Source organism: Cervus canadensis, chromosome 21, assembly GCF_019320065.1.
Source record: "Cervus canadensis isolate Bull #8, Minnesota chromosome 21, ASM1932006v1, whole genome shotgun sequence".
Taxonomy (NCBI): domain Eukaryota; kingdom Metazoa; phylum Chordata; class Mammalia; order Artiodactyla; family Cervidae; genus Cervus; species Cervus canadensis.
In genome coordinates, this window is record NC_057406.1 from 11,344,683 (window position 1) to 11,362,177 (window position 17,495).

The following is a 17,495-nucleotide window of genomic DNA, read 5'->3' on the forward strand; positions in this document are numbered from 1 at the left end:
TCATGCAGGGAGGGACCCGGCAGTGTTTTTATGATGAGAGCTGGTCTCCCAGGGGCCAGGAAACACAGCTTCTCCACATCACCCCCATCGCACTTGGATCCACAGGGTCCGGGCGGGTAGGAGGAAATGGTTAGGCACATAACACTGTGGTGACCAGCCCTGAACACCAGAGTTGGGCTCTTTGTACTAGAGTGGTCCTTGCTGGACACGCTGCCTCCACAGCCAGGATGCTCCCAGAGTGCCAGGCTTCTCTGCAGTCACTCTGAGAGGATGACTCCACAGTCCTTCCATCTTCCTTCCCCTAGAAGTCGGGGGGTGTCTAAGAAAGGGGACTCCCACCACTTGCTGGAACTCCCCTCTCCCTCAGCCCTCGGTCCCTCTTAACCCCAGAACCTCCCTCCCGACTCCCAGTCTCCCGGTCGCCTCTGCCTGGACGGGTACCTCACCGGGAGCGCTCTGGGTCCGCAGGAGAACGCCCAGGACTGCGGAGGTGCCTCAGACATCTCGGCCTCGCTCCCCCTGCTCCTGCTGCCTCTGTGGGCCTGGGTGCTGCCATCCCGGCTGCTGCGGTGACCCCGCCCCCTTGGGCCTGCTTTGACGCTGGAAGAGTCAGCAGTCCACCGTGCTGTCTGGCGCTCTACAGCTGGGTTCTCTCGCCCAAGGCCATGCTCATCACAGTCGTGGGCCTCCTGAGATTGCTGGAAGAGTCAGAAACCCGTCCTGAAGACCTTCTAGGGTGCTGGGTACCCTCCAGCCTGCATCTCAGTGGGCAGTTTCCCCCCACCTCCTCTTGGGGAGTCCAGCATGAGCTCAACCTGGACCAAGACCAGAGAGCTTTAGTTCCATCTATTCCCCCAGAAATCCAGACCCAGCCAGAGACAGGGGCAGCTCTTTCTAATGAGCCTGGCTGGTCTTCAGTAGAATCCAAGGACTTAAATGTCCTGAGAAGGAGGAGAGGAATGAGGCTGAGGGCAGAGAGGGCAAGAGGGCAGGAACGCTTCCCACTGGAGATGTAGCTGCCCCAGGGTGAGGTGTACAGCGAGGCAGCTCAGTCTCACAGTTGAAGCTCAAAAAAGGTGTGTGTGTGTGTGTGTGTGTGTGTGTGAGTGTGTGTGTCTGAGAGAGAGAGAGAGAGAGAGAAGGCAAGTCCTTTACATGAACATGGCTTCGTGTGATGCCCACAAACTATTGCTATTAAAAAAATTTCTATAAATGTCTTTGCAAAGCCCTAGCTTACCATTTGCCTCTCTCTAAGATAAAGCTAGTAGGTTAGCAATACAGCTGCTGCACTGGAGAAGGATGTAAGTCCAGGGCAGGGGGCAGGACCAGTTGCAGCCAGAGGGGTCCTAGCAAAAGACTGGTCTTCAGAGGCATAGTCAGGGGGGTCCTGAAGGTTCCAGACCCCCCGGAGGCCCAAGGACCCAGGGTGGTCTTTTTTTGGCTGCTGATCTATAGGAGAGAGCACCTGACTCTGACCTTGGAGCTGGAGCTTTGGGGAGCTTTCCCATTTGCAAACTGGAGTCCAGTGGAGGAGACGGATGCATCTGGGCACGTCCCTCCACCCAGGGATCTCGGGGCCACGGCTTCCTCCCACGCAGACCTGGTTCCCTAGGAACTGCGGTCCCCACTGCAGGAGCAACGCTGAAGGCAGAACAGCGCAGAAACCCTGGGGTGGCCTCCGATCTCTACCTTCAGCTGGCCTCCCTGGAAGAGGTGAACGTGATGTGTGAGGCATGCACGTGGTGTCTGTATCCTGAACCTGAAACCACATGGCCTACGGCCGGCACCCACAGCGTGTCACCTGCTGTCCTCTGAAGCACCTGCTTTCCTGGTGGAGGGGAGGGAGAAAGGACATTGGAACAACAGGCAAGGTCACAGATGCCCGCCAGGTACAGGTGGGTGAGGAGGCAGCAGGGGGCCTGTCTCCCACCCCCTCAGCTCGACTCCCCACCTTCATGTCACAGAGCCCTCGAGGTGACAGCCCCTCCCTCACCATACCCTTCGGGGGCATCGGTGTGTGTCCAGACCCTGACTTCTAACCTCTCTCCAGGACAGCATCCTGTCCCCCCCGCCGCCCACTCCTGCCGCAACCGGGAAGAGTCTTTTCAGGCAATTTATCGACGCTCTTGGCCACACAATTTTAAAACCACACTTAGGAAGTACTGGGGCAGCTCCCAGCCTCAGCCCTGTCTCTGTGTGGCCAGGAGGGGGCTATGGGGCCAGGACTCCGTCAGAACCAATGGAAGCAAAAGCCATTGATACAATAAAGCTGCCCTTCACCTGGGAGAAGAGAACGTAAGTCCTGCCTTTGGAGGTCAGAGCTGTTCTTGCCCTTTTCTATTTTGGTGGTTCTAACCCTCCGCCACCCCCACCACCACCAACACGGCCCAGAGGACAGCAGGTGGCAGCCTAGCTCACGCTAAAGAGCCGTCACCTTGGTTTCAGACCAACAAGTGAAGTTGCTCACTCATGTCCGACTCTTTGCAACCGCATGGACTGTAGCCTACCAGGCTCCTCAGTCCGTGGAATTTGCCAGGCAAGAATACTGGAGTGGGTTGCCATTTCCTTCTCCAGGGGGAACTTCCCGACCCTGGGATTGAACCCAGGTCTCCCACATCGCAGGCGGACGTCTTACCGTCTGAGCCACCAGGGAAGCTCAGACCAACAAAGTTAAAACCAAAGTCACTGAATAGATGACAAGATTCTGGGGGAGAGAGTCCTTAAGTTCCTTTTCCTAAAGAACCTGTGGATGCCCGAGGGTGCCAGGGCTACCAGCTCTGTCCTCAGGGCAGGGGGGGTGCCAGCTCCTAAGCCACCTCTGAGCGTGTTTTAATGCAAGCGCTGCTGAGGCGAAAAGGCCTGAGCACCGCTCCACAATGTCAAAGAGGAGTTCAGTCCAGAGGGCAAGGGAGCGGACATCTCCAAATCAAAGACACAAACTTGGGGAAGAATAAGGGCAAGAGCTTGGCATAGACGCCAGCCCATCCCTGCGGCTCAAGTGAGGGATGCTGACTTGGGGCGGAGTGGGGCGGGGACGAGTTCACAGAGGAGGAAGCAGCTGTCTCGGCAGGCCCGGGTGCTGTCTCCAGAGCACTGTCCCCAGGCCAGGGTGGCAGGGGTGGTGGTGACAGGCCATTCTTCCAGCCCGGCTAGACTCCCGCCATCACCACCGAAGGCAGAGTCACACTAGACCAGTTTGCCACAAGTCACGGGGCTGGAGGCAGGAAAACCCGTCCAGCAGGACACAGGGTGTGGGGTCAGCGCTTGAGCTCCGACCGAGCAGAACACTGGGAGATCAGGGGTTATTCCTGGGTGCAATGGTGCCTGCAGGCGTCTCCAGGCCGCAGAGCCCCAGCAACTGTCAGGCCAGGATTCAAATGCGTCCTTATCCACTTCCTTTCCTGCACCACAGATATCACCATGAAAGGGATGCCTACAGACAGCTCAGCAAAGGACTTGGGAAAGCCAGGGGCTATCTGTAGGCCTCGAGGACGGTCACCCAGAGGAGGGCAGGAGGGACTCCCTTGGCAGTTAAGACCTGGCCTTCCAATGCAGATTCAATCCCTGGCTGGGGACTAAGATGCCACATGCCTTGCATCCAAAAAAATCAAAACATAAAAAAGCAATGCTGTAACAAACTCAATAGACTTTTTAAATGGCCCACATTAAAAACAAAAACAAAAACAGGACACAACCCAGTGTCCCACCCTCCAGGTTCCCTATGCAAAAAACCTATTCCTACACTTAAAATGAGAATTCATCCAAATGCTGGAAATTCCCCTGAAAAAAACTAAATATACCCAAGGCAAAAAGGGCTGGGACCTCCTCTCTTCTCTTAAATTACATAGAAGGGTTAACAAACCCCCAAAACCTTTCAGTCAAAATACATGAGGCTTTTATTTTTGGCCATGCCATGCAGCAAGGGGATCTCAGTTCCCCAACCAGGGATCAAACCTGCAAACTCTGCAGTGGAAGCCAGAGTCCTAACCATGACCACCAGGGAAGTCCCTACATGAGACCATTCAACCTGAATTTTCGTCTTAGTGTAAACTGTGTCACAAGTCAGACTTACCTCTTCTGATCTCACCTACAAAACACAAGTGAAACAACAGATCTGTTCATTGGGTGCTGGTTACAATTACGTGACGCGTCGAGTGCTTTAACACACCCCCTTGCATGATGCGTTCTTCAGGTATTATTTTTGTACCTCTAATGATAAATTAGTAACTGCCACTTGGAGCTGGCTCTCCCCTTTTCGGTGCCTGGGACTCCAGTTATGATGAAAGTGTAAGGAAGGCCGGGAAGGCTTGGGTTGGGCATGAGCACTGGTTTTTATACTGCACCCTCTTTATTAACTCATCATCATCCTGCCTGCCATCATTAACACGTTAAGGAACATTAAATGGAAATGTGAAATATACAAATTACAAGATTATCTAATTAAAACTGCCAGAGAACATTTTCAACTTTCGCAGACTCTCAACACTACACTATGAAAATGACAGTATACAACATGACTTTCAAAAAATTGGTAGCCCAGTGAGTAACAAACCCCTAAGTGTCCTGAGATATTCTGTTCGGTATAGAAAATACCTTTGTGGCCAAAGAATCCTGAATGTTAATAATTTCACAAGAGCTTAGCTTGTTGAACAGTCAATCCATGGAGAGCTTTTTCAGAATGGTCTCCAGCACTCAGAGTGGGATGGTTCCAGAAATTTAAGCTTCAGTATCTAAATGAAGGCTTCAAGCTAAGAAGTACCAAAAGCTATGGAGAGGGAAGCTGAGGCAGTTTTTTCTTTAAAAAAAAAAAAAAAAAAAACAAGGCACAAAAAAAAACACATTCATATTCCACTTGGTTTTTTTATTAGAAGTTTGAGAATACAGCAAGGAGGGACATCCTATGATGAATGGGGCCATCACACAAATGCCCTTCTGAAATCCCAGCCCTCTATGATCCCCAAAAATGTGCTTTGTGGCTTTGACAATTTATAAACGGGAAGGGGGAAATACTGAGAAGGCCACTCTTCAATGGGTGAGAGTATGAAGCTGCAGAGGTCCGAAATGGCCAAGGGCCCGAAAAGAAAACGAACATCTGCTGCACAGAGCAAGCGAGCCTCTGACTGCTGAGAGTAAGGCATCCAGGCGCCGACCTGTGGGGTTCCCAGCAGGCGGAGGCGTGCGTGAGGCGGCCGGGGCTTCGAGGACACACGGAGGTGGGTGCCCACCCGCTTCCCAGGGAGGGGCCGTCACGGGGTGGGGGACGTCTGGTTGGTGATCATGTCACTTTCTAAGGGGTTGTGCTATGTTGAGCCAGGTGCAGCTCCTCTTTGGGGAGTGGGGGGGGGGCGGGGGCGGCTGGGCCCCGGACTGCTGGAGGTGTCCCAGGGGCCGCACCCCACACCCCGCTTCCCCAGACAGGTGGCCGGACGCAAGGCTGGCTTCTGGGGTACACCCTGAAGCCCAGGGAGACTGTCCCGGGGGGGGGGGGGACGGGGACTGTGGGCCGTGCTCCCGGAGGGGTAACACTGTTCTGCCACCGTCCAGACGGCACCAGCGCACCTGGCACCGCAGGCAGTGCCCTCACTCAGGACCAGAACACTCCCGAGCTCTACAGAGGCTTCCTGCTCCCCGGTTCCCAGGTTTTGCTGGAGACACGGGGGAAAGGAGACACCTAACCAAGAAAAAAACCCACACTGAGTAAACGGGAGACCTTCCCATGTTCCCAACACTGGTGGGAGGTGGCCAGCCGGGCTTGGGACCTTGTTCACGTCTGACGCCTGCCGTCCTGGGTGCGATTCAACCACCTGAAGCCTTTGCTGAGAGTAAAAATGGACTCGGGGCTACGTGGGCAGGTGCAGGCCTCCCAGGAGCCAGACCCTCTACACTGGCCTCTGACACCCCCGCAGGACGTCCACTTCTGGGGCTCAAGCAGCCTTATTTGAGCAGCTCCTCAAAGACACGGCTTCAATGAGCCAACCAGACTCCCTGGCAGTCATGTTTCACTTCCTTCTAAACCTTCCTACCACACCACCCCTAGAAAACTGGGCTCCGGGGGTGGGTAATGGGCTCTGGCCTCAGGGGCATGCTGCTGGCTTCCCTGTCCCTGGAGACCTGACCGGGGTGGCAGGGGTGAAGGGGGTTGGGTTGGGGTTCACGTGCCCAGCCCCCAGGCACCAGGACAGCACCACAGGGAGACTCCCACCATAGCTGGCGGGCCCTGGGCCCCTGTGCGGCTAGCCTCAGGCCAGGAGCTGTGGTGCCAGGGAAGGTGGTCTCTACTCCTGGGGGCGGGGGGGGGGGAGGGGAGGGGGAGGTAAGGCAGTGATTCTCCTGGAGGGACTCATACGGAGTGGTCCAGAGCTCCACTGCAGACACCCCATCCCCACCCCTGCAACCAGCTGAGTCTCCACCGCATTGAAAAGGATGCAGGAAGCCCTGTGGGTGCTCCCCCAATGCCCGCCAGCCTCAGTGATGTTTCTGGGTAGGTGGCAGAAACAAGTCACTCAAACTCTGACACCGTCACTACTGCCTCGATCTCACACACCCCACGTCCCCCAGCAAACACGCCGTCCCCGCCTCGGGCTCTCCAGGGCCGCCGGGCGGCGGGACGCTGCCGCCCCGGGGCCCGAGGTGTCCCCCCGGCAGAAGGCACCCGGGGCGCCGGGCGTCATACATTCTGGGTCTGTCGCCTGATCCTCCGGCGGTCACGTGTGCAAAATTGGAACAGTGTGTGGCTCTTGCGTGTTTCGTTCTGTACAAAAGCCTCCCTCCCTCCCCTAGCCCTGTGGTTTAAACATTTATATAAATTTTTATTTAAACAGTAAGTTAGAAATCTTATTTACATTAATTTCTTTGTTCTCCCAAAAGGGCATCTAAAATCACACTGCCACCCCTCGGAGGACATAATAAATGTTCGCCAACACTGGTCGGTGTCACCATTTCTAAGGAGAGATGGAGGGAGGAGGAGGCACCTCCAGCTGACGGCCCCGCCGGCTACAAGCATGGAGACCAGCGTGCCCAGGGCGCGAGCGCCCTCCGTCGGCCAGACCCAAGAACGAGGCAGGGCTGGGCCATCTTGCCTCTTCTCCACCTGTGAGGTGTGATTTATTTTTGTTTTCTCTTCCCAGTTGCGGACCACGTGGAGCCCTGGGGCATCACGAAGCCCCGCGCTGTGGGGCTCCTCTGGCGCTGGCGTCATGGCCAGTGGGGGTCACCGTCCCCGGCCTCTGGCCGCTGTCACAGTGCGTCCTCTTCGCTGCAGCCTCCGCCGACCATGAAACGGAACTCCTGGAGGTTCGAGACCCCGTGGAAATGGACGAATGCGCCAGCCACCACGAAGATGTGAAACAGCTGATGCGAGTGAAACTGGAGGCAGAAGCGGGGAGGGCGAGACATCACTAAGTCGGCAGAAGACCCTTAAGACTGTCTGTGCGGAGCCGGGGCGGGGGTGGGTGCAGCGGCTCAAATTCGAGGCATCCCTGATCTCAGAGCACCCAGCAGGCGTATCACATTCTGCTGAGGTGAAGGCAAGCTGTCCCCACAGAAATAGAGCTGCGGCCCCAAGCTCGGGACGCAGTGCACCCCTGACGCCGGGAGACCAGCAACGCACTGCCTTTACTGTGCACCTATTCCTCCTCTGTGGCCATCTCAGGATACCACCTTAACTTTAGGGCCAGGGTGCTCGCCGCTGTGAGACTCTGAAGGGGCCGCTGACCTGACAGAAGGCAGGGCTCAGGCAGTAATGAGGGTGATGGGGGGCAGCTGTGAATACAGGTGAAGCTTCGCTTGCTCCCACCACTCACCTCCTGCAGTGCAGTCTTGATTCCTGACAGGCCACGGGCCGGTACCAGTGTGAGGACCAGTACCAGGCTGCCCACTGGTCCCCTGCACTTTTCTACCCCCACCACCCTTTCCTCCTCTTGGTTTACCTTTAACAACCGGCTGGTTATCCCACCTCCCTTCCAACCACACACACAGATCAGTCTCCTGTTGCTAATCACTGAATGCTGGTACTGAAAAGGACCCGGGTAAAAAGCGAGTCTGTCCCCCTCCTCCCACACACAAGGAGACCAGACAGAGGCGGCCTGAAAACCTGCCGCCCGGCACGGGGATGGGGAACAATGACCACACCTGCCCTGAAGGGCAGGGCGCTGAGTAAGGAGCACCCGAGCTCCCGGGCCGGTCCCGAGAAGGCACTGACTGCGGCTGCGGCCCATCATGGGGCGGCGGGTCTCACGGCGGGGCCGTCCCTGCAGGGCGCGCCCTCAGCCCCGCACTCACCACGCTGACGCAGCTCAGAGGGAAGCTGGGGCAAGGGTACTTCCTCAATCATACATGCACACTTCCCTGGGTGCCAGTAACTAACTCACAGATGGACAGATAAGACAGTGAACCCTGCCCACCCCCAGCCACCAACCACACTTACCCAGATGTCACACTTGCCAGGGAAGAAGCGCTCGGGGATGCGGGCGGCGTACAGGGCCGCCCCCGTGATGTACAGGCCGGCCATGAGCAACAGCCAGCCGATCTGCCCAATGGTGGCGGCCTTCAGGAAGCCCTCCGAGATGACGTAGTGCAAGGCGGGGATGATCCCACTCAGGCCGAGGCCCAGAAACACTCCTGGGAATCACAAGGACACAATGGAGACAAGGAGAAGGAGGAGGAACAACTTGGCACAGTACCAGTGACTCTGTAAACTGAGTATCTCAAAAGCAAGATGCAACATTAGCTTCTGGTTTGAAAGGAAAAAGAAGGTTCTTCAAACTCTGGGATTCTGCCATGCAATTCAGCACAGCTACATTCTAAAAAGAGATCTATTTACAAAGGCAAAGAGAGAGCTTCCTGCTGAAAAAGCCTTAGCTCCACAAATCAGAAGTCTTCAAGGGGCTTGGAGTGATGTGTTGATGAATGCCTCAGGAACCAACAATTCGAGTAGCTGGCTTACAACACCCTATATGCGCTTCTTTATAAGACGCAGATTACAGTACAGAGCAGTTCTACATAGTTTATCTTCCCTTGAGACAATGGACACCCCCGGGTGAGAGTGAGGTGGGGCAGGCGATGAGAGAGGGAGGGGTCTCAGGGCACCAGTCAGACACCCAAGTCCACCAGCATGGCCCCCCCACAGCCAGACTGTCTTTGAACCCTCTACAGCAGTGATTTGCAAACTTCTGGACATGCCCTAGGTTATAAGACTAAGCTGAGTCTGGATCACCATTTTTTTTTTTAATGAACTGAAATAAAACATATCAGATTGTGTCAAGTTGAAGGTTAAGTACCATTTTGTCCAAGTTTTGTAATTTATGTTACTTATGTATTATTAACACATGTCTAGGGTTGTAAAAGAAAACGTCACAATCAGAAACAGCCTAAAGGTAACTGGGCTCTAAAGCCACTGTGAAGTGTGTGCCTCAACCAAGCACCACATGGACAGGAACTGCAGATTAACTGTGGCTTGGGCTTTAATACAAAATGGTCTAAAGCAAAAAGGCTGAAAGGAAGAATACTCCTTTTAGTACTTCCTGTTCATTCTCAGCAGGCACTGGGGTGTGGCACTAGAGGCAAACACTGTGGGCACAGCCCTGGCTCCAGCCCTCGCACCAGAAGAAGGGGCTTTTGGTTGGTTTCCAACCAAATAGGCATGATCCTGAACATAAAACCCTCTTCATCCTGTACCAGAGAAGGTGTGTGCTATCTCTATAACACCATCAGTTTGGGAGTAAAGACTCTTTTTTTTACACATTTTAAAACGAAAATACATAGAAAGGAACCATCATTTCACAAAAGTTATGGTGCCACAGCTGGAAGGACCACACGTAAACTGTACTACCAGATGCATCAGCTCAGCACCCACCCCCACTGACGCTGTGAGACGAGCAGGGACACCCCAACATTACAAGCCCCTCAAGAACAGGAACTGTGACTTCTCCGTCTCTGCATCACAAGTACCTAGCCTGACGCCTGGCCAGCGGCGGCCCTCTCGTGCAGACTGGCAGCACGGAACGCCGGTCTGGGCTTCTTACCTGCTCTCACGCCCCGGTACTGGGGGGTGGCGAACATGTCCCACTGGGAGACGATGATGGCTGCGATGCCCAGAACACAGATAACAATCAAGTAGACGAAGCAAGGTTGTGGGTTACAGTAGAAGGAGTAATAAAGCCAAGGAACAAAACTTCCCATAATCAGAAGAGCAATACCAGAGTAATCCAGTCTAGGATAGGAAAAAAAAAAAAAATCCATTTACTGCTGAACATCACTGCCCACTACAGGTTCCAGTCAAGAGTGCCTGGCAGGCAGTATCAAGGGTTCTGCCAACTCTGCTGGATGCTATCCCTGAGCCCACAGGCTTGGGATCACTGATCCAAACAGGGACTCTGCAGATACTTACTTAGAGAAGATCCGGGAGACCCCTTCTGAGTGGCAGTAGACTGTGTGGAACAGCCACGAGAAAGAAAGGCAGAGAATGGCCCCCAGAAAGAATAATCCAAAGACCACCTTCTCCTGCAGGGGGGCCACAAAGGAGATGTTGGGGCGAAACATATAAAAGATCCCCAGGCACAAGAAGAAGACACAACCTAGAGAAGAGGATGGAAGAAAGCCAGGGTTACTACCTTCTGAAGAGAGTGTTATGTATCAATTAAGTTTTCAGTCCTGACATCTGAATCAAAATTCTTCCAAACAACTAAACCTTATCTAAAACGCTGGTCTGCTCCAGACACTGTTGGTATCACACGCCCCTCAGCTTCACAAGCTAGGTATAACAGGGAAACTTGTGATTAATCCAAAAAGAAAACAGACAAGGCCTGCTAACTAAGCCCACCGCTACCACTAGATCCCTAAGAAATCCCATTTATAATGCTTTTGGCACATGTGCCACAGCCAGGCTTCAAAGGCCCACTTGGCAGTTTCTTTTCAATGAACGCTGACCCCTCCAAACTCTGCTAGGAAATACAGCTTGTCTCCAACTGCTCTACGGAAACACCTGCGGCTCTGGTCCTCACCAGCTGGCCCCCAGAGTCAGGAGTTAGGGACAGTGAAATGCCATTTGGGCAATTTCAAACCAGTTTTTAAACTGTTCTTCACAGTAAGATACCACATTCTTATTGCTTGGGCAAAGGCTACTTAACACAAGACAAACACAGAAACTAAGAAGTTAAAACATTTGCTAAGTGATTCTGCGTGATCATTTAGTAAAGTCAGAAGTCAGCAACAAACTCGATCTGATTCTCTACTCTGATCTACTCTCTGATTCTGGAAAACTTGGAGGCACAGAGCAAATCAAATGTGTGATAAGATATGTACATCAAACAGGGAAAGGCCAGACTACTCCATACATTCACCAGGTTGTGTGATAGTCACTATTTCATTGCAGAACATTTTCACTGCCCCCAAAAGAAGTCCCACACCTGCTCAGCCATCGCCCCCCTATGCCCCCCAACAACCCTAACAAGCACTGATCTACTGGACTTTCTAGCTCTATGGATTTCCCCATTTTGGGTACTTCGTGTATATGGATCGTACAGTACCTGGCCTTTGTGTCCAGCTCCTTTCACTTCACACAAGGTTTTCATGGCTAGCCCGTGCTGTAGCCCATTCTCAGCAGTCCAGCCCTTTTAAGGCTATATAATACTCCACTGTATCCATATACTACACTTTATTTATAGGTCAGGTGATAGATACTTGGTTGTTCCCACTTTCCCCTTACGACGAATAAAGCTGCTAAAAACATTCATGTACACACCTTTGTGGGAATATGTCTTCAATACTCTTGGGTATATACCTAGAATTGCTGGTAACTCCGTTTAATTTTCTGAGGAACTGTTAAACCGTTTTCCAAACAGATTGTGCCATTTTCCATTTCACCAGCAATGACCAGAGTTCTAATCTTTCCATATCCGGGCAAAGACTTGTCACTTTCTATTTTCTTGATAACAGCCATTCTTGTGAGTGTGAAGTGGTATCTCACTGCACTTCCTCAAATGACTCACAATGTCATTAAGCACCTTTCTCATATGTTCACTGGCCATTCGTAATGACTTTTAAAAATCAACTTACTTCTGTGAAATAACTACTTTCCTCTTCGTGCTCGTTAAAATATTACAGCCAATTCTGCATAGTGCCTTTTCCTTGGCCTGGTTTAAGGACATGTCTGAAAACCTAGTGTAAACTGGGACAACCAGAGACAACCACAGAGGAACTGCATCACTAGAAATCCAGCAAACAAAAACAGCAAATTCAAAACACACTTTTTAAGTTCTGTCCTTACCCTTAAATATAGCGGTGGGGGGAGGAACAGAATGGTCACATTAACCATTACTACTCAACATACCCAGCAGATGTGTCCAGATGTTGCCTGTCTCGGTGTGTATTCTGAAAATGCTCTTAAAACAGGCCCGGAAAGAAGGCATTGGGGGCCGGTGTCCATGCAGGAGGAAGTCGTTATCCTTGAGCCACTCAGGCAGCACGTCGTGAGGGATCACTCGCCATCGACCTTCCCAGACCTGGAAGAGTATCAGCAAATACCTCTGCGGGTTTAACTGTTGATTCAGCAACACTGACAGCTATCTCTTACTGAACTGCCTTACAATGAGATAAAGTAAACTATCTTTAGGAAGACAGATGCATTCAAAGGCATAATGTCCTATATTCTGAAAAAACTGAGGAAAAAATACATTCTTTTTATTGGGGTAGGGGAGCTTTTCTAAGGAAAAGGAGAGAGCAAATGAAGTCACAGAAAATACCCAAGTGACTTCCCTGGTGGCCTAATGGTTAGGATTCTGTGCTTTCACTGCTGAGGGCCTGGGTTCAGTCCCGAGTCGAGGAATTGACACGGGCAAGCCACAAGACACGGCCAAGAAGAAAAAAAAGTGCTTTCCAGCTCTGTTTCGGTCTGGCCAAGGCAAGATGAGGGGCTGAAGTCCCGCCCGTACAGATGCCCCTCCTTCATCCTTCACTACAGACTTCGTGTTAATCGCTCAGTAGTGTCCGATTCTTTGCAACCCAATGGACTGTACCCCACCAGGCTGCTCTGTCCATGCAATTCTCCAGGCACAAACACTGGAGTGGGTTGCCATTCCCTTCTCCATAAAGTCGCTCAGTCATGTCCGCTTCTTTGTGACCCCATGGACTATACAGTCCATGGAATTCTCCACACCAGAATACTGTAGTGGGTAGCCTTTCCCCTCTCCAGGGGATCTTCCCGACCCAGGGATCCGACCCAAGCCTCCCGCACTGCAGGCGGACTCTTTACCAGCTGAGCCACCAGCGGAGCCCAAGAACACTGGAGTGGGCAGCCTAGCCCTTCTTCAGCAAATCTTCACAACCCAGGAATCGAACTGGGGTCTCCTGCATTGCAGGTGGATTCTTTACCAACTGAACTACCAGGGAAGCCCCTAATATATACCAGGAAAAATCCCTGTTGTATTAAGTAAGACCATTTTTATACTTAATATTCCTGTTGGTGGGGAAAAAACATAGACTCACACTTAGGTGCCTTTTGTTAAAATTGCCTCCCTCTCCTTTGGTTTCTCGTCTAATCACAACAAATATAATGAAGCAGAAAGAAGGAGCAAAGGGGTCAGAAAACCTTGGATCTCTGCCATTACCCAGTTGAAGGAGCTTTCATTAACTACAAAAATCCTCAAGCCTCAGTTTCCTTGTTTATAAAATGAGGACAAGAGTGTGGGAACTTACGAGGATCCACAGAAATGACCCATGGCACCCTCACCCCAAAGGTGGTGTGCAATCCTGCTGTCCCCACAGGCGGACCACCAGAGAGCTAGTGCCTGGGGAGCCAGCAAAGGAGCGCAGCCTCCCACCCTTCCTCTTCCTCACTGTCATTCCCCAGTCAGGCTCTAAAGGAAAGGGATAGGGGGTGGGGGAGCCCCTCCTAAAAACCACGTCAGCCTCAGCGCTCCGCTCTTTTCATGTCTCTCAGACCAGTGAGCTCACACTGTAAGACCACTTCCACCTAAACTATCCTGCCCCTGCTGAGTCAAACAGACGCCAAGGAGGTAGGAGAATGTCCACCTAGGGCTTCCCCTCGGGCCCCACCTGCCGGCCACCGTGCCCACCCCAGCCCTCCCCTCCCTGTACTCCACTGGGGTGGGACGAAAAACCAAAGAACAGCAGTGACCCCCTCACAATGGCACTGAAGCTCCGTTTCCACCCTCCTCCCGACCCTGGGCCTGTGCTCACCCGCCTTCCCCCTGCCGGTTCCTAACGTGCAACAAAATAAACTCATCTGTCACCAGATGCGGCTACTCAGCTTCACTTGGGGAGAACTTTATTTTCTAAGATGGAAACCAATCTTCGCCTCCCTCCAGGCAGTTCACAGCCTGCGAACAGCTCTGCTGTGATCGTATGAGAAGAGCTACTGTGTTATCACACGAGCAGTTACTAGCTCTTACCAGTGACACCGGTACACAGTGTCAGAGCGACTTTCCCCATAAACACACACTCTGGCTTCTGAAGACGGGGGCCCAGGTGCTGTGCCCCCATCACTACACTGCACCCACCACTCAACTGCAGGGCAGCCAGATGCCGACCCAAACAGGTGTTCCCCCCCCTCAACTCCAGGCAGGAAGAACAAGGTCAGGGCTTAGTCAAAGGCACCTTTGTTTACAAGCTTGAAAAGGGCAATGCCTAAATCAAACAACTTAGCAAGGGCTCACTAGGTCGGTATTAGACCATATGATACACAAAACATATTTTTAAAAAAATGACCCACAGAAGACCTCTATGTCCACGTGGGCCAGACTATGCTGGTAGACTAGCAACGACTGAAGGCTGGAATAAAAGAGATGCCAAACACAAACACTCTCTAAAGCCTAGATGACTTTATTTACTCCCCCTATGCCTGTAGGAAAGCCTTCTCCACAAGGGAAAGCACACAGGCAAGAGGGCAGGACACCGCATTCTCAACTGTCTGTTTACTTGCTTCCAAGAAACAGAATCCGGTGTTACCAAGTACAGGCAGGCGGGTTTATCAAGGACAGTCAGGAGCTCGGCCGCGGTGGGTGGGGTGACTCAGGAAGCCTGCCCCTTCCGCACAGACACACTTCTAGGGGATAACAGGGGCTCATAATAATTTTATGACCCACTCCTTTTCCTTCAGTAAATCATAGTCTACAGCAAACAAGTGTCCTATTTATTCACCACCTGTTAGCTCTTAAACTGCAAAGTTTTATTTGCCTTACTCTCTTGGTTCAGAAGGGAGAACAAAAAGTCAAGTTACCTACAGCACCCCACTGATCCATAAATATAAAAATCCCTAGTGAGTGACTGAATACTCAACTCTGAGATTTAAGGGAAAAATTTGCTTTTGAAAACCAAAGTGTATCTTTTGTATCCCTTTGCTCTAACTCTACTGAGACAGTGATTACTAGAATGGGTTTAATGTTTTGATTGGCTTTTTCTTCACCAGTTTTCAAACACTGATTAAAATTTTCTGGGCTCTAAAAGTAGATCCATAAATGTTTAGACTTTGCCACCCTCTCCCCGAAATCCCTCTGGTCTTGAAAGAGATGTCTATATTCAGATTATAATGTTTTCTTCTCAGCTCTGGTCCAAAGTACCGGACTCTAAGTCAACTGGCCCCAATTATTTCTAGCATCATTGTAAATGTAGAAAAACCTAAATTTAGTTTTTAGGATCTAAGACTGTACACATAAAAAGTCTTGGTTTCACAAAACTCATGAAAAATCAAAGTGTCAGAAAAAATTTTCTCCAAATGATCAAGAGTTCTTCAAAAACGTTTAATAATAAATTTACACACACAGGTTGAACTGTGTTGACCTGAGGTCACACCTGCCAGGATCAGATGGATCAAGTGGCTAAACCCATACATACCAGTGTCCCTGATCGTGTTTTCGAAACAAGCAACCCCAATTCCAGATGCCATTTTAGGAGAACGGAGGCCCACAGGGATCCTAATGACTCAGAAAACACAGCAGCCACACTGGCAACACTGGATGCGTGTGAAGACTAGGCAAGTCCCACCTGAGGAGGAGTCCATCACCCGCTGGACCCGGAGAGGAGCGGCATGCTGCAGAGCAGACTCAGGGTCTCAGGCATCGAGCACCCCCAGTTCTGTCTCCTTCTGTGTGTCTAACTGGTCAACAAGACGTCTACTCTGTGAGCCGGTTTCCCGGCCAGATGATCTAGTTTTCCCAAACCTTTATCAGGGCTGCTGCAGGCACGCAAGGACTGGTGCACTGCACGGGCTCATGTCCTGACGCTGCTCCTACCGACTGGGACACACACTCGCCCCAGAGACGACACCCCCGCGCTCCTAACTCGCAGACTTCTGTTTGGGAAGGACTAAACACACAGCATGGAAATGTCCAGGAACGGCCACCTTACCTTACAAACAAACTCTTCCATCCTCTCCATGGCATGGTGGGCTTGCAGGAGGGGGGACATGCCCATGAACCCCTCGTCTTCCTGAGATGCTCCATCATCATCATCACACTCACGCTCCTCCACGCTCTGCAAGGCAATCACAGAGACAGTCGGGGACAGAAATCAGGAGCCAGAGAAAGCAAACAATACTTTTACCTTGAAAAAAATACAGTGAAAACTCTCTTAAGGTTAAATCAAGGCCTCAGGCAAGTTAACAATATAGGAAGTAAGGTCTGTTTATTACAGAGTTACTATGAGCACTAAAAATAAGAGGTGCCTGATTCTTCTCTGCGGACAACTGAACTACGGCAGCAGCATTCCTGTTTGTTTCAGTAGCAAGGTTCAGGAGTGGCCTTGGACGCTTCGTTTTTTGTTGTAAGAATTATACTCATGGACCACAAAATACCATTACACATACAAAGCTCAGAGATTACTGACGGGAAAATCTCCAAGAATCCCACCCGGAAGTGTAAAATAAATACAAGGCAGGAAGTGCTCTAGGGGAAAAGACGGAAAGGAGGAAAAAACACTGCAAAACTATTTACTAAATCTTTAAAACACACCAAGTACAAAAGGCAGGCCAGTTAATTTAATCCTGACAACCACCTTACTGTGATAGTATTCTTGTCTAAACCTATAAGCACAGTGGGCAGGGACTTCCCTGGTGGTATGGTGGATGAGAATCCATCTGCCAGTGCAGGGGACCTGGGTTCGATCCCTGGTCTGAGAGGGAAGGCCACCACACGCTCTGGGGCAGCTAAGCCCACGTGCCACAACTACAGCCTGCGCTCTAGAGCCCAGAACTGCAACGATGGAGCCCACATGCCACAAGTACTGAGCCCCTGTGCCTGAAGCCAGCAAGGCACAACTACTGAGCCTGTCTGCTGCAACTACTGAAGCCGTGCACCTAGCACCTGTGCGCCACAGCAGGAAAAGCCACCACAGTGAGAAGCCTGACACCACAACTAGAGAAAGCTCACACGCAGCAAAAAAGACCCAGCACAACCAAAAATATTAGTAAAATAATCCCATGCACCACAACTACTGAGCCCTCTTATAACAGAATACTCACAAACATGGCCTCAAAAAACAAA

General features: G+C 51.6%; 2 protein-coding genes across 3 annotated transcripts in view; one reads left to right on the top strand and one right to left on the bottom strand.

The window, feature by feature from the left end:
• CACNA2D4 (calcium voltage-gated channel auxiliary subunit alpha2delta 4) overlaps positions 1 to 573 on the top strand; it is a 64,937-nt gene extending 64,364 nt beyond the window's left edge. The window contains exon 38 of the mRNA XM_043439899.1: positions 469 to 573. Coding sequence (XP_043295834.1) covers positions 469 to 573 — 105 coding nt within the window. The remainder of the gene's footprint in view (positions 1 to 468) is intronic.
• Positions 574 to 4,840: 4,267 nt separating this feature from the next.
• The window catches only part of ADIPOR2 (adiponectin receptor 2), a 37,411-nt gene continuing 24,756 nt past the window's right edge, over positions 4,841 to 17,495 (bottom strand). For both annotated transcript variants that reach the window (XM_043440383.1, XM_043440382.1), the window contains 6 exons: positions 16,363 to 16,488; positions 12,329 to 12,500; positions 10,388 to 10,574; positions 10,023 to 10,210; positions 8,426 to 8,619; positions 4,841 to 7,365 (listed from right to left, as the gene is read on the bottom strand). In XM_043440383.1, coding sequence (XP_043296318.1) covers positions 7,237 to 7,365; positions 8,426 to 8,619; positions 10,023 to 10,210; positions 10,388 to 10,574; positions 12,329 to 12,500; positions 16,363 to 16,488 — 996 coding nt within the window. In that variant the 3' untranslated portion in view covers positions 4,841 to 7,236. The remainder of the gene's footprint in view (positions 7,366 to 8,425; positions 8,620 to 10,022; positions 10,211 to 10,387; positions 10,575 to 12,328; positions 12,501 to 16,362; positions 16,489 to 17,495) is intronic.